The sequence below is a fragment of the Molothrus aeneus genome, chromosome 4 (genome assembly GCF_037042795.1).
Source record: "Molothrus aeneus isolate 106 chromosome 4, BPBGC_Maene_1.0, whole genome shotgun sequence".
Lineage (NCBI taxonomy): Eukaryota > Metazoa > Chordata > Aves > Passeriformes > Icteridae > Molothrus > Molothrus aeneus.
In genome coordinates, this window is record NC_089649.1 from 50,123,807 (window position 1) to 50,142,520 (window position 18,714).

The following is an 18,714-nucleotide window of genomic DNA, read 5'->3' on the forward strand; positions in this document are numbered from 1 at the left end:
CAGGCACACACTGCTCATTTGCTGTGAGTGCCTGGCATCCCAGCACACGGAAGAGAGCCATAGCTGTGCCTCTATAATGCCACAGAATGCTAAGTACATGGCAAAGAATACAAGGTCTTCAGGGTCTCAAATTAGCATACAGTCTTGAATCAATTTCTCTGCACCACAATTCTGATACTCACAGTGGAGGCATGAAATAAGGTTCGTGTTTGCACAGAACTTTTTTGCAAAGATACTTTAGTGATGAGCAGCACAAAAGTCTGAGAAAATAATTCCATCCTTGGAATTTGGTTTGAACTGCAAACAAAGAACATGGCATAGGACTGAATGTTGAACAGTGAGGAGAAAATGAAACACTGAATAGCTGTTCATTGAGAGCTGCTCTATTCATTCTGTGCACTAAAGAGATACTCAGGAGAAACACAGCAGTGACCACGTATTTAATATGCATGCCCATGAAGGGGAACTGAGCTTGCAGAGACAACACTATTGTGTTATTTTAGCAGGCCTGACCTTGCAAATTTCATCACGTTCCCCAAGACTGAAGACAGAAACATATTACTGAGATAATTCTTATTTCATTTGCATTTAGCCGTCTTCAGTGAGATCAGGCCCTGAGATGCTGGGTACCATATGAGGGGGGTAAAAACCTGCCTGTTTTCCAAAGGAGAATACAGCACATCTCTTGATGATTTAACATTTTTAAGTTTGTACATGCAATTCAGTCTAACAAATGCTGCAAGCAAAGGTCAGGAGATGAAGTGCCAAAAGAGTGAACAGTCAGAGAAAGCATACGTTCAAATTAAAAGTAGTAGTAAGACAACAATTTTAAAAGCCCAGTGGAAGAAGGTTCATTGTGCCCTCCTGAAGTCAAACAGTTTGCCTGTGCTGTAGTGGAGGCTAAACCTCCAGCATTAGGCCAGAAATATCCTACATATACAGGAAAGCATCATTTGCATTAGTATTCTCGTCTTCTTCCAAGCTCTGCTGTTCATGGGGTGTGAAGCTGGATTTTCTGGTACTGGATACATGAAAACCCTTATTGGTGTAGAAAGTAAGATATTCTTGGAGGAATGCACAGACCCTTCCTCAGCTCTATGCAAAATTACACTAACCTACTTCTGTCGTATTTGAAGTAGGATTTTTTAAAAATAATGGATTTTTTAAAAATCATGAATGCATTAAAAAATGCAAATAATTTTGTTTTCCATTTGGATGATGAAATTTTCTTCTGCTACCCTAACTTGAAGCCACAACACAAGACAGAGAACTGACTAATGCCAAGTTACTCCTAGCACATGAGATTTCTAATGCAAAATTATAAGTCTTCTGTAAAAATTTAGGTATTTAATCTTATGGTAACAACAACTACCAAAAAAAAACAGGACTCTATCTAAATTAAAAAGCTTACCCTAGAATCAGAGTGCTAAAAAACAAAACTAGTAAATGTCTGGACTCAATACAGAAAGGAGACACTATCACCAAGGGTGAAAATATACAAAATATGGTCCTTCAAGACACACAGTTATGAAATCTCCCAACCAGGAACTAAATAATGAGATCATCTTGAGCTATAATCTCGGCTCCAGTCTGGGCCACTTTCAAAGGCTATCAAATTCCAAGCAGTATTTGTAGTACAAGTAATCTCTGTAGTCTGCTCTATAAAAATGAAAATGGAAGCCAGCTGATGGACTTTAGGGCACCAATGGGCTTTGGCTTTGTAGGGCAGGGCTGGCAGTTTTTACTTTAACTGCAAAAACAACAAAGGCTCAGAAAGTTCTGTTCCACTTCCACTTCCAACAAGCTTAGCTGGATCATCTGCTTGGTCTACAATGTGACCCTAAACCATCCTTGGGATAGCAAAGTACAACACAGTACGAAGAGAAGGAATGGGATTCAAATTATTTGATCTTTGAGAGAAACATGGATATATAGACTGATTCTCTTATTAAAAAAAAAATACTCCTCAGTACTTATCTAGTAAATCTTTTTGCTGATGATATTCAAAGAAGCAGGTCAGTTTTGACAGTCTTTAAGATGAACCTTCTGATTACAGACATGATATAAGGAATTTTATACTGTTTCAGTACTATTTAATACTATCGTATCTTTCCAGAGACAGAATTCTGTTGTGTCAATTCATACTCATAAACACACCTGCTTTTCCAAAGATTTTCAAATATAAATTGGGCTGGTATTCAAAATTAGTGTCTTAAACCAAAGTTAGTTAAGTGTGTTATAAAAAGTCAGATGTGTGTTATAAAAATATAACACACATATGTGTTATATGTGTGTATATAACACATATATAACACAGCTGAGCAGAGTGTTAGAAATTTTTGTCCAGTTGAAAGGGACATCAGTTCTTTTGCCCTTTTGTTGAAGACTTTGTTCTTTTTAATAATAAAAACCACTTTTTTTTTCCTTTTCATACCTGTGAGTGCTCTCACCAGAAGCATACCAAATTCATTCAATGTCCTCTGGTAGCAGGACAAATAGATCAGCCAAGGGAAAGGGCTCTATGATAAAAATTAAGGGGCTATCTCAATTATTCCTAGAATTACACCAAACATTATAGATATAACGTGTGAGTAGGTGGCACTAGAGCTGAAATTGGATGCAAACCATGAGAGAGTAACACACAGGCTTAGCATTATCTTCATTATGCAATAGATCCAAAGCCAGTAAGAAACATATTAGTAAAGAAACAGATGTTCTGAGAGCATACAACCCAGTCAGAGCTCTTCCTTTTACCTGCTAGCAGTAGTAAAGAAGCCTGCAGAGCAAAACAGCTTCTCCATCTAGTCTGGACCAGTGCCAGGATAAACTAAGCTACAGATCCAAAAGAGAACTGATCCTTGATTTTAATTACAGGAGGATTTCTTACACATTAGCTTAAAACTGTAACTCTCAAAGCATAAGACAATTTACAATCAGGTGACTGCCAAGGAGCAGAGAAGTGAAAGAATTTGCCATTCAAGCACCAAGTATCTGCAAAACACAAAGCACTCTCCTCTGGCTTCACCCAGCCCAGCTGTGCTGGCAAGAACCACTGCTGCCACCTCCTTGAGAGGTGAGGACATCAGGGTGAAGAGATGTCACCTGTGCCACCAGCACTAGCAGAAGGAGGTAGCACCAGTGTCTCATCACCACCATGATAAGTACTCTCTCCCCAGGGACCAGGTGGCTCTTCCATGCTAACCATGGGACCATATCTGGAAACTGCAGTAACCATCTTCAGAGAGTGAACAATGCAGATGAATGCTCAGTGACTTTGTGGCTCGTGGGCTTCACTCAGTGCTCAAGGAACAGTTGTATACAGAGTCCCAAGCCCACACATGATACCTGTGTTACATCAGGAAAAAGCAATTCTTACCAAAATCTGGCTCTTAAAGTTTTGGCTTGAAAATATTGCGGGAAGGGGAACAGAGAGAAAATAAGGGTATTTATAGTAAATTTTTATTCTTTGCCCACAGAACAATTAAGCTGAAACTCCAAATAGGAAGAATGTAGGGCAAATTAAAATTTTTAAGCACTGTAGAATTGCTGGTTTAATGATCTGCCAAATGACAGCACACTCCCAGCAAAGAGTTCTGGCTGCAGAAAGCCCTTAATCCCAATGAATAACTAACTGGGAATAATGTCAGCAAAACAGCTGTCAGGATGAAATGCTGTTCAAGTTGAGTAGAGGAACAACTGCCGAGACCTGGAAAGCAACATGTTCAGCCCAACCTCAAAGCAAAACCAGGAGCTCACACTACAGTTTAACTAAAAACTGCCTCCACCGTCTTCTGTCTTAAAAACAGGGTTTATGCAGGACAAAGACAGAAGCAGTAAAGCAAAGAAGCAATTGTTCTCTTCAGAAACAGAGCAGGGTCAATCTGGAATTAATTTGAGAGTTGAGTCCAAGTGTCTTCCAAAGAGATGATCTGGCAATTTGGTATCTGTCTGTACTCATGCTTCTCACTTTCTACTGTGATAGAAGGGAATACTAAATGCAGAACTGCTGAAGACTCAACTTCACAGAAACAATGTACCAGGAAATCTCTACTAAGCCCTGCTGAGCAACCCACTCTAGTCAGAACTGCTATCAAATATTTCCAGTAGAAAGAGCTACATCTTGCCTGCAACATGATCAGGGCCTGAGATCTCCACTCCAACCAGGACATCCTGGGGAAAAGGAGATTTTACAGTGGATTAGACATGCCTGATCTAGCTTATATTCTCTGAAGTGCCTGTTACTGGATGTGTTTTCTTGAAGCTTTTTATCCAGACTCTGCTAATTCTCATTTCTTCCTTTCTCTCACCTAAATTTCCTGAATTTCTTTATTTCTCTGCAAGTTTAAAAGAAAAACCTTGAAGTTATATACACCAGGATACAAAGATACAAGGGGCATGGATGACCAACTGCACGTCAACTACTCAAGTAAGCTCGCAATAACCATTATCCTATGTAAATATATTTTAAGCCCCTAAGGCACATAGGAGGCAGAGAGCTGGCAGAATCCATGTGACAAATTCATCAAGTGAGTGCCTTTTGCCATCCATATTTCTGTGCATTAACAGATGGATTACTGGGCAGTCATTTACAGACGAAAAAATCCCCCAACATTGCCCACACAAGCAGCAAGCAAAATGGTCCAAAGCCCTTCAGTCAAAAGCCATATTTTAAGTTAGATGGGCTGTTGATGAACAAAAAAAAAAGGGCATTTTGTTTTACTAGTAAAAACAAAGTTGTAATTCTCCTAACTTGTATTAGTTCAAATATTCTGTCACTGCACTGGGAGTGAAAGAGTTGTAGTTACAGCAGTCCAGAAATTCCCAAATGTGCTCTTTCCCTCCAACAGCCTCATTAGATTTCTGGCAGGAAGAAATCATGGCCATGAGGAGTAGGACAAGTGCACAGGTCAACACACTTGGCTTCAAGCTCAGCCATTCACAAGACATTTTCATGGCAACCTGTAAATGCAATTGGTAGTGGAAGACTTGTCAGACAGCAGCTCTTTTCGTTTCATGCCATTGTCCTAAGGAATTCTGCTGTGATACCCCTCTGGACAACAAAGGACACAAGTGTGCACATTGGAAGTGACCTTCTGCCCCTGTCAGCAGCTTTCTACATTGTAGAAGAGCCATTTCTCTAACTTGCTTTTTCTTGAAGAAATAAAAGCTTATCCTCAACAGAGTAGCAGCAAGAGTTTTTGACATGTGGAAGCATCTTAACTTTGTTGACTCCATCACATCTGCTTCACCAACCATTTACAGCTTTCGTGCTCCTGCAGTTTAAAGTACTCTCCCTTCCCACCAAACACAAAAATAGGAGCTTATGTTTTGCTCTTTTCATATGTTTTTGTGTACAAGATGCTTATGTTTTCCTTCTCAATCCTAAAAGAAAACTTTTACCTGGCTTAAGTTGCATGCCCTGAGAAATGTTCCGTGCTCATAGTTAACACTGACAGTCCTTTCTCCGCAGGCTGTTTTTCCAAAAGCACCTATTTCATGGGTGTACTGGACATCAGGTCAAGCCATGGGAAACCATTGCCTTGGTGCTTCATATCGGAGCTCCTCACCCTGTGCAAAGCCTGCCCCCGGTGCTGCTTGTGAAAATCAGCTCCTTCTAGTCACACAGCCCTGCACCCCAAGCATGCAATGATGGCATTCTCCCCCTCCCTACACAGAGACCCCCCTCATGGTCTTCCTCCTCTTGGGAGATACCAAGAGACAGGAAAAAGGCAGAAAACAAAAGCTTTCAACACAGTTTGAGATTGCACCACTTCCAGCAAGTCTGCTCTGGCTTTGATCTATTGATTTCAAGGCCCTTAATGTGGGAAGCTGAAATGCAAGTTTTTTTCCATACAATTTATTAAAAAAAAGAAAAGAAAAAAAGAAAACCCAGTAATGCAATGGAGAACTAAGCATTGCACTGAAAAACTAACAAATATTGAGGGTGGATGTAAAAACCAGAAATATCAGATCTGCCTATGACCAGAATATGCACTCAAGAGTCTTGGTTGAAATCCAAAAATAAAAAGTACAGCATCAAAGCTATTATTCAGCTATTATTTCAGAGACAGTAGTGAACTACAATGAATGGAAGTTATTTGATAAAATCCTGCAGCACTGGTAGACAAGTTTTTTATTATATCTTACTGGAATGTCAATCAGAGCTACTCCTGTGAATTTTCATTAAATCGTCCCATAGCTATCTATAACTGCTTTGCTTACTTTCTCCCCTGAAGCTACTAACACAAAGCAAAATGAGTGAAAGGAATGAAGTTACAAAGCATTTATTACCGAGATGCATTTTTTTATAGAAATAGGGATCTTTTCCTATTTAGGAAGAAAAGGTTCCAAGAAGGTTCTCCCGCCAATTGCAGTCCATCCTTCACAAATTGCATGTCCTTCAGATCCAGTCCTGCTACAGATCCAGTTTGATGGGTTTGATGCTTTTAGTTGGAGGGCATCCATAGCAAGTGAGCATCTGCAAATTCAACTGAGGACTGCTTCCTGGGAGAAAATAATTATTGAAAGATAAGGGAGGTAAAACTACTCCAACTTCACCAGCTTGATTTTTAACACCCCGTGCTCCCTTTATGCTCATCTCACAGGATATATCTCACCCTTCTCTGCACTGTTCCAGTCTGAGAGTCTCTGGATGTCAGGCACCAGCTGCCTGTGCTGGAACCACCAGCTGGAAGCACCACATGAGAGCCACTACCTCCACTCCGAGCAGTGCCACCACACCACCTCCACTCCGAGCAGTGCCACCACACCACCTCCACTCCGAGCAGTGCCACCACACCACCTCCACTCTGAGCAGTGCCATCACACCACCTCCACTCTGAGCAGTGCCATCACACCACCTCCACTCTGAGCAGGGCCACCACACCACCTCCACTCTGAGCAGTGCCACCACACCACCTCCACTCTGAGCAGGGCCACCACAGCACCTCCACTCTGAGCAGTGCCATCACACCACCTCCACTCTGAGCAGGGCCACCACACCACCTCCACTCTGAGCAGGGCCACCACACCACCTCCACTCCAAGCAGGGCCACCACAGCACCTCCACTCCAAGCAGTGCCACCACAGCACCTCCACTCCGAGCAGTGCCACCACGCCACCTGCACTCTGAGCAGTGCCACCACAGCACCTTCACTCCGAGCAGTGCCACCACAGCACCTCCACTCCGAGCAGGGCCACCACAGCACCTCCACTCTGAGCAGTGCCACCACACTACCTCCACTCTGAGCAGTGCCACCACACCACCTGCACTCTGAGCAGTGCCACCACAGCACCTGCACTCTGAGCAGTGCCACCACAGCACCTCCACTCCGAGCAGTGCCACCACAGCACCTCCACTCTGAGCAGGGCCACCACACCACCTCCACTCCGAGCAGTGCCACCACACCACCTTCACTCCGAGCAGTGCCACCACACCACCTTCACTCCGAGCAGTGCCACCACAGCACCTCCACTCCAAGCTGTGCCACCACACCACCTCCACTCCGAGCAGTGCCACCACAGCACCTCCACTCTGAGCAGTGGCTGTGCATCTGGGCTGTCCTGAGAGATCAGTGTAGCACTGCCTACAGCCCTTAGCACCAGCAGGCAGAAGTACCTGCCTTGCCAGAACATGCCCTTCAGCCCAGCACCCTCAGCAGAGCAGTGACATGGGCAGAGTGGCTCTGGTCTGAGAGGAGAAAACAAAGTCCCAGCAAGACTGAAGACCTGTATGTTCACAATTAAAATGTTTAGAGAGTACTTTTGCTTCTCTTTGGAACAGGCAAGATGTTTTTAATAAAGGATCATTTGAGTCAATTAAACTTTGTTGATTTTTGGGTTTTTAACATGTTATTCCAAAACTGAAGGCCCCCTTGTTGAAATAAAAATTGGGTTTGGAAGGGGTAGGATAGAAGGCCAAGGTTTTATATAATTTCTGTGAACTCGGGCAAGACTCACTTTTGTGACTCACTGATTATGACACCTTCTTTTCCTTGCAAGCATAATTTTTTCTGGAAAACAGGTTATTTTCTTGCTTATCTTTAATTGATCCAAACACTGTCAGATGACAGACACTGCACATGCATACTCCTAAATGCATAGCTTCCTTTTTCCAAACCACAACTTCAAACAAAACTCATCAGAATCTGGAAAAGGACAAACAGAAAAAAGATACTTACATAGTTATTCTCTTTTTTTTTTTTCTGTTTAGATTACATAGTTACATTTATGTCTCTGGACTGAAAAAATTTCCAGAGTTGTTTTTGTTGCAACAATCTATGTGAGTTAGCCCACTGAAATGAATCACAACAATCGCACAGAAACAAAGCCAAGGGATTCATGGATGAACATCCTGGCACACTGGGTATCCCTGCCTGCACCAGCCTGACAGAGACAAGGCAGCCACTTCTGCCTCTTCTCATCCCTCTCCCTTTCCCAAACACACACAGTCAGGAAATGCTCACTGACAAGTAGCAGACTTCAGCTAACACACCATGACTCTTTTTAAAATGGAAAAAAAGAAAATGGAAAATACAAGCAAAATTGCCATCAAAGGCATGAAGTTAATACTCCAAACCAGGAATTCAGGGGAAAAAAAAGGGAGGACAACTTCAGTGCTTTTCCTCAGACACAGAAGCTTCCCTTCTCTGACAGCAGACTTAAAAAAAAAAACTCTTACTTAAGAATTCTCTAGATTAGTAAAGTAGACTTTTGGACAAAGAATCTTCAGCATTTGTTTGGAAGTAGAATTAAAACAGAGTGTCCAATACACCGATATCAGATATAAAATTTGCACAAGAAATTAAATTATTATGAGTTCCATAATTTCTTTGAATGTTTATATGCAGGTGAAGACTAAAGTTAGAGGTTTGGATTTGGGAATTACATTTGCTTTAAGACGCATAGTAAGACCTCTAACCTCCACCAGAGCCACAATCTGCTGTCATACAACAGCATAACTTTCTGCATTTCATGGAGAACAGCACTGGGAAAGCCCCACAAAGAGATTTTTAACCTCAACCCCCTGTCCTCTGTAGCCATGCAGGCATTCTGCTCCCACTTGAAATCAGTTATATATGGGTATCAGCCTCTACTTTTGCAAAAGCAAGGTTATGCTTCTCAAGTCAGAGCAACAGTTAAAGCTCTTTGTGCCAGTCTGTGACCCAATGCTGAGCTACAAATTCCTTTGAGTTTCTTGGCCTTTTGGTTTTAGTGGAAAGATCATTTGGAGCTTTTTCCTGCCACTCTGGAAATGTAAATGTCCCAGAGTGGAAGACAATACTTTTCTTCATCCTCAGTTCACAACTTCTCCTTCCAAGAGTCCTACCCCATGTAAGTGAATTCAGAGGATGCAGTGCTATCAAACACTATCAATACATTATGTAAAGCCCTTGACCTGCACTTTTGCTGTATATATGTATCAGAGCTAAAATAAATTTTTGGAACTCTTACGTATTAATCTTTCCATAGATTTTGCTTCCTCATTGTTGGTGAAAACAACCTGAGACACAGCAATGTATGTCTGAGGAACTGCAGGTAACAGCTTAATTTATTTATTAAATGATACCGTAATCCACCCAGATATTTGATTGCTCCTGACTGCAGCACTCTGCAGAGATCTACCAACACCAAGAGGAAAGGAAACCAGAGGGAATGTATTTACAGTATCAGGATGTGGTCTCCTGGGTTTTGTGCATTACATAGAGTATATGCAGCCACTTTAGATAACTGAAGGGCTGGGATTCATCTGAAGACTGTGGAAAAGTCAGATGGAGGTAGAGAGAATTTGGATGTTGGAACAGCATAAGGAAAAAGCCATCACAGAGAACTTTCCTTTGATGTTCTTTCTGAAACTCACAGTGGGATCAGATCACACATTGCAAAAATCCCTGTCTTATTTCCATCATGAACCAGGGATCATGCAGAACACTCTGTGAAGAAGCAATTAATGAAGAGCATTTCTCTCTTACCTTACTCATCCATCCATTCAGAGCAGAATTAAAGAATTGTTTCCCCTGCCTCCACCATGCTGCTCCTTAGCCTGTGAAGTGCTCTGTGAATCACTGACAATGATGCCAAAGCCAAGAAGCCATAGCAGTATTATTTTTCATAATCTTAGCTTGTCAAGATTGATTTCAAAATCAAGCTGTCTTTGGTACTAGGCATGAGACCTCTGAACAGCTGAAACCAGCAAAATAGGGTTTCTCTTCAAAAGAGCAAATGAACAGGATTTTCTTCTCCTCATCAATCAAGAATTCACTAGACTACTTCAAGTCAATTTTAACATCAGATGCAAGCTCTACTATTAACCGTGTTGTTAATCTAGACATTTTTCTAGGGTAAGGATTGCTGGCAGTATTCATCATATATACACACAATTAAAGAAAAACACTAGTTAACAGTAGCAGGCTATACTGGAACTGAGCAGAGTGACTATCAAGGCAAAGGATTCTTATAAACAACTAATACCACAAACAAAAAGCCTCTTAAGGATTTAGCATCTAAATTCTCAAGAATTAAGCCTGCATGTCATCTTCTCAAGATCTGGAAGGGAAGGGAAATTTAAATTCTTTAATGGTCAATTATAGCAGTGCACAATGAATTAAATAATAACCAAAAAATTCAAGCCAAGCCAATGAAACTAGTAATTTTTACAGTTTCCTGTAATAAAACAGGTTTAGCAAAAATAGTTAGATTAGAAGTCAAGAATATTTCACACTGCCTTGATAAGTTTCTACGAAGAAAACTCAGTAGCATACCCTGAAGATGCCTGCCATAAGCCATAGGACTTTTACTTTTGTATAAAGAAGGATCTTGGTTATATAAACAGGCTCTTCACTACAATAACACAAATGGCCTATAAAGTAGCATTAGGAATAAAATTAAGTGATGCTTACCCACCCACTGTCAAGGAGCCATAGATGCACAGAATAACCAGGTTGGGAGGAGCACCAGGAGGCCTCTAGTCCAACCTCCTGCTATATGCAAGTGCAGCTCTTGGGTCTGACCAGGCCATTCCCAGCTTTGTCCAGACAGGAATGAAACATTCCAGGGATGGTATTCTCCCAGCACTTCTGGTCAAACTGCACCCACGTTCAGCTGGCTCATGGTGAAGAAACTTCTTCCTATATCAATGCCACAACCTTTCCTATTTTAATTTATGACAAGTATCACGTTTTCCTGTCACATACCTCCATGAAGTGCCTGAATCTGTCTTCTCAAAAACCTTCTCACAGGTACAGGACTGCTGCTTCCAAGTCCACACAAAACTACCTCTCCTGAAGAAGCCCAGCTCCATCACCCTCTCTCTCATGACAAGTATCCCAGCCCAATCCAGCCTGGGGGCTCCCTGCTCCATTTCCTCCAGCTTACCAATGTCCCTCCCACACTCTGGGCTCCAAAACTGGAAGCCGTATTCCAAGAGGGGCCTAGAAAGTGCCAAACAGGAGCAAACAACCACTTCCATCACTACCAGCTCCATGAAGGAATAGCCTCTTCTTCTGCCAGAACACCACAGGCTTGTACCCCGCCTGTTTTCCCACAGGTTCCCCCAGTCCTTTCCATCAGAGCTGCTGCCCCAGCAGTCAGTCCCCACCCTGTCCCAGGTACAGGAATTGCATTTTTGTTGTTGATTGTAAGCTGTGGTACATTACTATTCTTCACATTCTGTCTCAAGGACACAGACCTTTCACCCACAGCAGTGGTTAACATAGCTGGGAGAAGTTTCAGCAATCAATTTTAATGTCATGTCCCTGGTGCCATGGAATCTGTTGTACTCATTGTGATCCAAGGGCCCAAGTGAGGCAAGACTTCCTTCTTTAAGTGATAACATTGAAAGGAGAAGGAGAAGGAGAAGGAGAAGGAGAAGGAGAAGAGAAGGAGAAGGAGAAGGAGAAGGAGAAGGAGAAGGAGAAGGAGAAGGAGAAGGAGAAGGAGAAGGAGAAGGAGAAGGAGAAGGAGAAGGAGAAGGAGAAGGAGAAGGAGAAGGAGAAGGAGAAGGAGAAGGAGAAGGAGAAGGAGAAGGAGAAGGAGAAGGAGAAGGAGAAGGAGAAGGAGAAGGAGAAGGAGAAGGAGAAGGAGAAGGAGAAGGAGGGAAAGCTTAGATCTTCAGGGCAGGCACACCAAAATGTTCATACCTTCCCCCATGCAGCTGTCCTTTTAAGTGACACTTTCACCCCATAAATGTCTTTTTCATTAGAAAATTGTTCTTCTTGGAATGTTTGCAGAAAAAGAATGCACAGAATTTTTCATCCATGGATGAAAAGCTCCTAGACTGCTAGATTTTCCAAACAAAAGATAATGCAGTTTTTATAACCTGATAAGCCAAAACATTTTAGAAGCTAGAAAATTCTGCTGTATCAACCTACTATTTAAACTCCATACTTGAAAAAGATTTTACCTTCTGTTCTAGAGCAGCAAAGTTTGCCTGTAAAAAAATAATTTTAAAAAATGTAACTACCAGCAGAACAAGCCCAGTGACATGATAGAACTGTGCTAACTGGTCTCCACCACCAACTGCATAACGGCATCCCAGACTGTTTAGGTAAGGTCAGATCTTTTACCTATTTTAAAATTTCAGTACTGAAAGTAGAAATTAATTCAGGTTTGAGACTATTAAGAGTTCAGTCCTGCTTTTCCTGACATTATCCCTTCAACACTAGTATTGTTGTTCTGATTATTTTCACCCCTGTGCCAAGCGCTACTTGTAACATGGCTTAAACAGAACTCATGACAAGGGAACTGGGTTCATGTGTACAGCACTGGAGGTCGGCTGCCAGGCAAGTGGAGAGGAAAAAATTTCTAGAAGGTGGTAGTCTGACAGGGTCAGAGAGTTTGGGTGGGTTCTACCACCCCAATTAAATCAATTTAGTTGTCATTCCACCAAATTACTAACTGAGCCAGAATGAAGAGCATCCCATCTGTCTTGCCTGCAGTCCCTAAACGCTGCCCAGGAGGAGATGCAGAGATAGCAGTGAAGAATTCCTCTCCAAGTCCAGTCACTGTAATCACAGTAAAGCTGTCCTGCATTCACATACATCTAGGGCCTGATATCAGCCACACACCTTTTGATTTTGATGGTTACCTTACAAACACCATGGGAAGGATTCTTCTGGCCTATACTTCAGCTTGTCCACATATCAGGCTACTTGTCTAACACATTTGCATACATTTCTTCTAGTCTGAGAATACACTTGCTCATGTTAATAAATTAATTCCCAATACATTACATATATAGGTAAGACACTCTTCCAGCAGAAGAATAAGAGCTCAAAAGAAAGAAAGGTTAAGGCTAAGAAATTTGACCTGCAAACACTGCTTGGAGGCTCATTCAATAACTATTCTACAATATTTGATTAATAAAACCATTCCTTTTTAGAGCTTGGTGCAACATTCTGTGCTTAAATGGTAGTATTTAAATACTCTCATAAAGTAGTTCAACTGAAGTCTCTGGAAATGCTTGCTAGAGAAGATATCTGCTGGATTTAATGAATTCCTATCCAAATAATGGCATGACTGTAGGGGCACCCAAAGGCCTCCGTTTGACTACAGGTACCAACGTTCTAGGAACTGTATCAATGGCCAAAGGAACTGGTGTCCCTATTCAAGGATCTTAGGATCAGCTTCACAGAAGAGTAGATGTGTACACGTGTTTGGAAATAGAAACACTCCTGCAGGACACAGGTTGCTCGTACACTCAGTGAATCAGTCAGCTTCCCCAATACATTTCACCAAAAGAGCTTTATCTCTGATGTTCCTCAAAGGCCATACTGCATTCTGAAGACCATATAAACAAACTTGTGTATTACTCAAGTTCCAGGACACCGCTGCAGATACTCCAAACAAGTCCTTCACCATCAGGAAGGATTTTGCTCAATGAATTACCTTCAACTCTTTTTAAGTTACATTTTTGCAGTGGGAACCTCTTCTCTGGCTGAGAGAGAACCCCTATAGAAACCTTGTTTCTAGACTCCCGGCTTAAGCAAATCACATAAAGTTTATTTTCCTGAGTCACTTCCCTGAATTTATGCCTCTTGTACTCTTCCATAGAGAAGATAGTGCAGGAGGGGCCTGCCTATTTTTCTGTATGTTGTGGCACATCCAGAGGCACTAGGGAATGCACATGGTCCTACAGCCTCTCCTAGAAGCAGCACCACTGTTACCAATTTAAAACACCACCTTAAATACCAAAATCTAAGAGGTGTTTTTGCTAGAAGGCAAAAAGAAGACACAAAACACCCAACAAACTTATCTGGCTGGCAAATTTCTCCATAACACAAGAATTCTCGTGGGGAATGTATATAGGGAAAAAGCAGCAGATTATTGATGGGGTTAGCTTACACACATCTGGAGGGAATGATTAAGTCAAGCACTGGTCACAACGGACAGAAAAACACAACCTGTTTATTATTGCCATACAACTATGAAGGAAGTCTTCTTATCAGCTAGCAAAGTTTCTAAGGAATACAAATCTATGGAAAAACCATCCCTAATTGAACCAAGTCTCAGCAGTGAGGAGAGAGCATATTAATGAGGCAAGGCTAGGAGGCACGATGAGGAGATAACAATACCCTTAGGAGTTACACCCGTATTAAATGTGACTTTATTACCGTATTATTCTCCTATGAGTCTTTACAGCAAGAATAACTCTGTTTGTACAGATGTTCTTTCAACCACCAGCTATTCCAGATTAAACACACACACACAGAACCTTGATATTTTAAGATTACAGACCATTAGATTAAATTAGATTTGTTATTTTGCTATAGTATGCCACTAGGCTTTACAAGGTTGATATATTCTTTCAGTGAAACTGAGACACATTAATTGAAATGAGATACCACACCTTTAATAATGCAGACTGATGTAGCTCTCTCACAGGATTTTTCATTCAGTGCCTTTATTTTAATTCCTCTGAGTGCTACTAATAAGGTGCATTTTATCATTAGGACGGCATTCTTCACTTAAGTAGTACATGCCGAGCTAAACTAAAATAATAGACTAGTTTGCTGATACAAGGGGGATGCACAGTTGATATTTATGTAAAATTAAGCAAGCCTGAACTCTGGTTTTCTACCCAAAGGTACCCACCAAAACTTCAGTGTAATTTAGACCACCCTACACTGCAGCATCCAGATTAAAGTAATGCTGGCAGAGAAAAAGGAAGGCTTGTGGCACCCAGAAGACCATCTCTGGTGAAAGGTGACAGATCCAAGGAGTAAAACCAAGACCCCTAAGACCTCTGGAGCAGTGCATGGAAGTTCCTTGATCCTTGCAGATCTAAACACTCATAACTTAATGTCGTGGCTGCCCATCTGCAAGAAGAGGAGAAGCCTCTTTTTCAGTCCCACCACAGGAGAAATGTACTGCAGACCACGGAGTGGATTTCTGCAGCCCTACAACAATAGTGACAGCTCTCACACAAGGATTTAAACCAGATGAGAATCAAGTCACACAACTTAATTGTTAGAAATAAAAATGCACAGTAAGCTGAGAGAGTTTTCAGTCTGTCCATTTCTACTTTCATTTCCTTGCATGGCACTATTTTACAGCCTAAGACACATTTTAAGCTGTCTTACACCGCTAACATTCTCACTAGCTTGTCTGCTCCATACTACAGGTTCAATAGCTCTCCTTGCAATTATAACTTTATAATTTTTTCATTTGAGAGAGATGTAATTTTAAATGGTCAGAGGGGAGTTGGAAGACGCAACACACTGGACATTTCCTAACATCTCTAGGCTCAAGAATAAACTGGTGAGAGACAAGTACAGAGCCAGGTGAAGCAGATGGACTTAGTAGCCAGACACAGCATGACCCCCATTTCTGCTTTTCATGCAAATTGATAGGGCTTGGCACACTGAATGTTGATACCTTATAATTTCCTATTTTTTTTATTTTATTTCTTTTTAAGACTGACATTGCTTTTCAATAACTTTGCACTAGCATATCAAGTTCTGCATAATTCAATCAGTTGAAACCATCCAGATTTAGAAGGGTAAGTGCTGACCAGATTTTTAGAAGAGGTAATAACCCTCATACTCCAGAGCTTAAGCCAAAGTGGGATTAAAAGAAAATACGATGTGTTAGGCAAATTAAGCCACATTTGCTTCACTGGCAGATTCTTCCTTCTTTCTCTTAGTGGGAGCATCAACTCTGGGCATTGCTGGAGAGGCAGATGCTTCCCTCTCACACCACAGCTGTGGCAATGCTCCAGGCTCCTGACACATTCCCCCCAGCCAAGGGGACAGTTGCAAAATTAACAGTACATTAGTTCTGTCACTCAGGCATCAAGTAGATGATGCTTTAAAATTTGGAGGAAGCACACGAGAAGTTATTGACGGTTTCCCTGTACACATTGAACTCTTAGACTTGCATGGAAGAAAAGAACTTAAAGAGCTCTCCTGTTCTGCTCACCAGGGCCTGTGCAGCACAATAAACAGGCATGAGACCTCCTGCCACAGTGAACTGTGGAATAAACTGCCCAAGAGGGAAGTTTCTGCCTGACCCACAAGGTTCTGTTCTAATACAGGAAGACTTAGAGTCCCTTAATTATTATCGTGCCTGAAGTGAATGATGACAGCTTTGTTATCTACAGAGAGCTGCTTCACCATTGAGTTCTTGGCTTCATTGCCAGTCAGCAGGACTCACAGTCACAAGGTATTTTTATGCCATATGTATGATGGAGTCACGTGCCTCTCTCCCTTGGTCCTCTGTCATAAAGAAGCCTATAGAGAAACTGCTGTATTCATCTTCCCAAGACAAATGGTGTCTATGTGCACTTCACTTTTCCAAGCTGCATGCTCACCTTTCCTTGGCACAAAAGCCCTTCTTTTCACATTCATCATGGTTCCTCTGCCTCTGGTCCTACACCCACCAGATTCACATCATGTCAGGGCCAATTCCCTGAAGACTGACACAGCATTACTTTTCCAATTGGTACTGGACTAAAACATCACAGTCTGAAATTCACAGGGCTTCACATAATCTTAATGTCACAACGATTTTTACAACCTTTTGCCTAGTCACTTTCAGGAAAGAGAATCCACTGAGGCTTTCTAAAAGCTGCAGATTAAATTCAAAGCCCACAGCTGAAGGGAGCAGCTACCCTGGTATCTGGGTTTATGCCATCTTCACACATGTTCTGTACCGGAAATCAGATGGAGAGCTATTTTCAGTGTCTCTATTGGCACACGCCAAAATATTTAACTATTAAATTTGACCCACCACCTGCCCATCTTTCCGTTTTACGGCGCGAGCAAACAGCCAGCACAGCTATTTTTTCTGCCCTGCTTGAACAGCCAGACTAAATATCTCTCCTTGGTCGGCCGAGAGACGGGAGCAGGGGCAGCAGGGCTGTCCCCGGGCTCGCAGCGGTGACGGCCCCCCCCTCCGCGCACTGCGGAGCGCTCCCTGCGCGGCCGCCGCCGCCGCCCGAGGCCCGGGGAGCCGGCGGGGCGCGGGGCCGGGCGCTCCCCGGCGGGGCCGGAGCCCCGGGGGACGGGGAAGCATCCGCGTCCGCTCGGCGCACCTGCCCGGCTCATGTTTACAGCCGGGGTCCCGTTCATCCCAGCGCCGGGGCGGGGAGGGGAAATGCGATTAACAGATTAAGTTTGGAAGCGGCGGAAGGGGGGCGGGGGCCCATCCAAAGGCGCGCACCCTGCGCGGGGGCTGAGCGGCGGCTCTGTCGGCCCCGGCTGCTTTCCCCGCAGCGAGGAAAGCTGGGGAGAGCGGCGGGGAGGCCGTCATAGAGATCAGCGTGGAATAAAACGCCCACAGTCCCGGGGGGACAGTGACCGTGGAGGGGGAGGGAAGGACACCGGGTTGTCCCGCGGGGCGTCCCCGATGGGGTCAGGCTCCCGTACTCCTGCCATCCCGCGGGCTTACCTCGATCCATTTCTGAGCCTCGGTGAAGGCCAACTCAGGCTGGGGGGGCTCGGCGGGAGGCTGAACCTCTCCCAGCTCCAGCCCAGGACTGGCCATCTGCAGGGCCCCGGCGCGCCGCGGCTGCGGCGGGGGAGAAGCCAGGCACCGAGTCGCCAGCCCGGGGCGAGCCGCGGCCGCAGCGAGGGGACGCCGGAGGCCGCTGCCTGTCTGTCCCTGCCTCTCCCTGCTCGCAGCCGCCGGGGCGGGAGCCGGGGGCGGCGGCGCTCCGCAGCCCGGCTGGCTGCAGCTCGCCTGCGGTAACCTCTCTCCGCCGGTGCCCGTCCGCCCGCCCGCCCTGCCGGCTCGGTCCTCCCTCGGCTGCCGCCCCGCCCGCCCCGCCGGCGGAGCGGAGCTGCGCTGCGCTGTCCTGAGCTGCCAGCTAAAAATAAAACAGACGGGCGAAGCCGCTTTGCCTTCAGCCCATGCAAATGCCCGCGCCGCCGCCTCCCCGCCGCGAGCATCGCATCGCGGGCGGCGCTGCGGGCGGAGGGAGGGTGGGCGGGGGACTCGGGCACCCCGCGAGGGGGTCGGGGACGGGGACGGCGATGGAAAGGCACTCCCTGCTTGGGGAAGAGCCGCTCCCCTCACCCCTGCTCCCGGGGAGGGGGGGACTCGATGGCAAGGCTCCCCCTGCTTCAGGGGCCGCCAGTCCCCCACCCTCAGCCGCACACGGTGAGTTGCTGTTTGCGGCTGCTGCCTTAAACACCTCATTAATCGGTGCTGCTACGCGGAGCACCCGAGAATCTCCGTGTCCGCGGCGGGAAGGCGCTGCCCCTCGCCCGTCCCTCA

At 44.2% G+C, this 18,714-nt stretch overlaps 1 protein-coding gene across 1 annotated transcript in view; it reads right to left on the minus strand.

The window, feature by feature from the left end:
- The window catches only part of LIMCH1 (LIM and calponin homology domains 1), a 175,678-nt gene extending 157,476 nt beyond the window's left edge, over positions 1-18,202 (minus strand). The window contains exon 1 of the mRNA XM_066548481.1: positions 17,887-18,202. Coding sequence (XP_066404578.1) covers positions 17,887-17,982 — 96 coding nt within the window. The 5' untranslated portion in view covers positions 17,983-18,202. The remainder of the gene's footprint in view (positions 1-17,886) is intronic.
- Between the last annotated feature and the right edge of the window lie 512 nt (positions 18,203-18,714).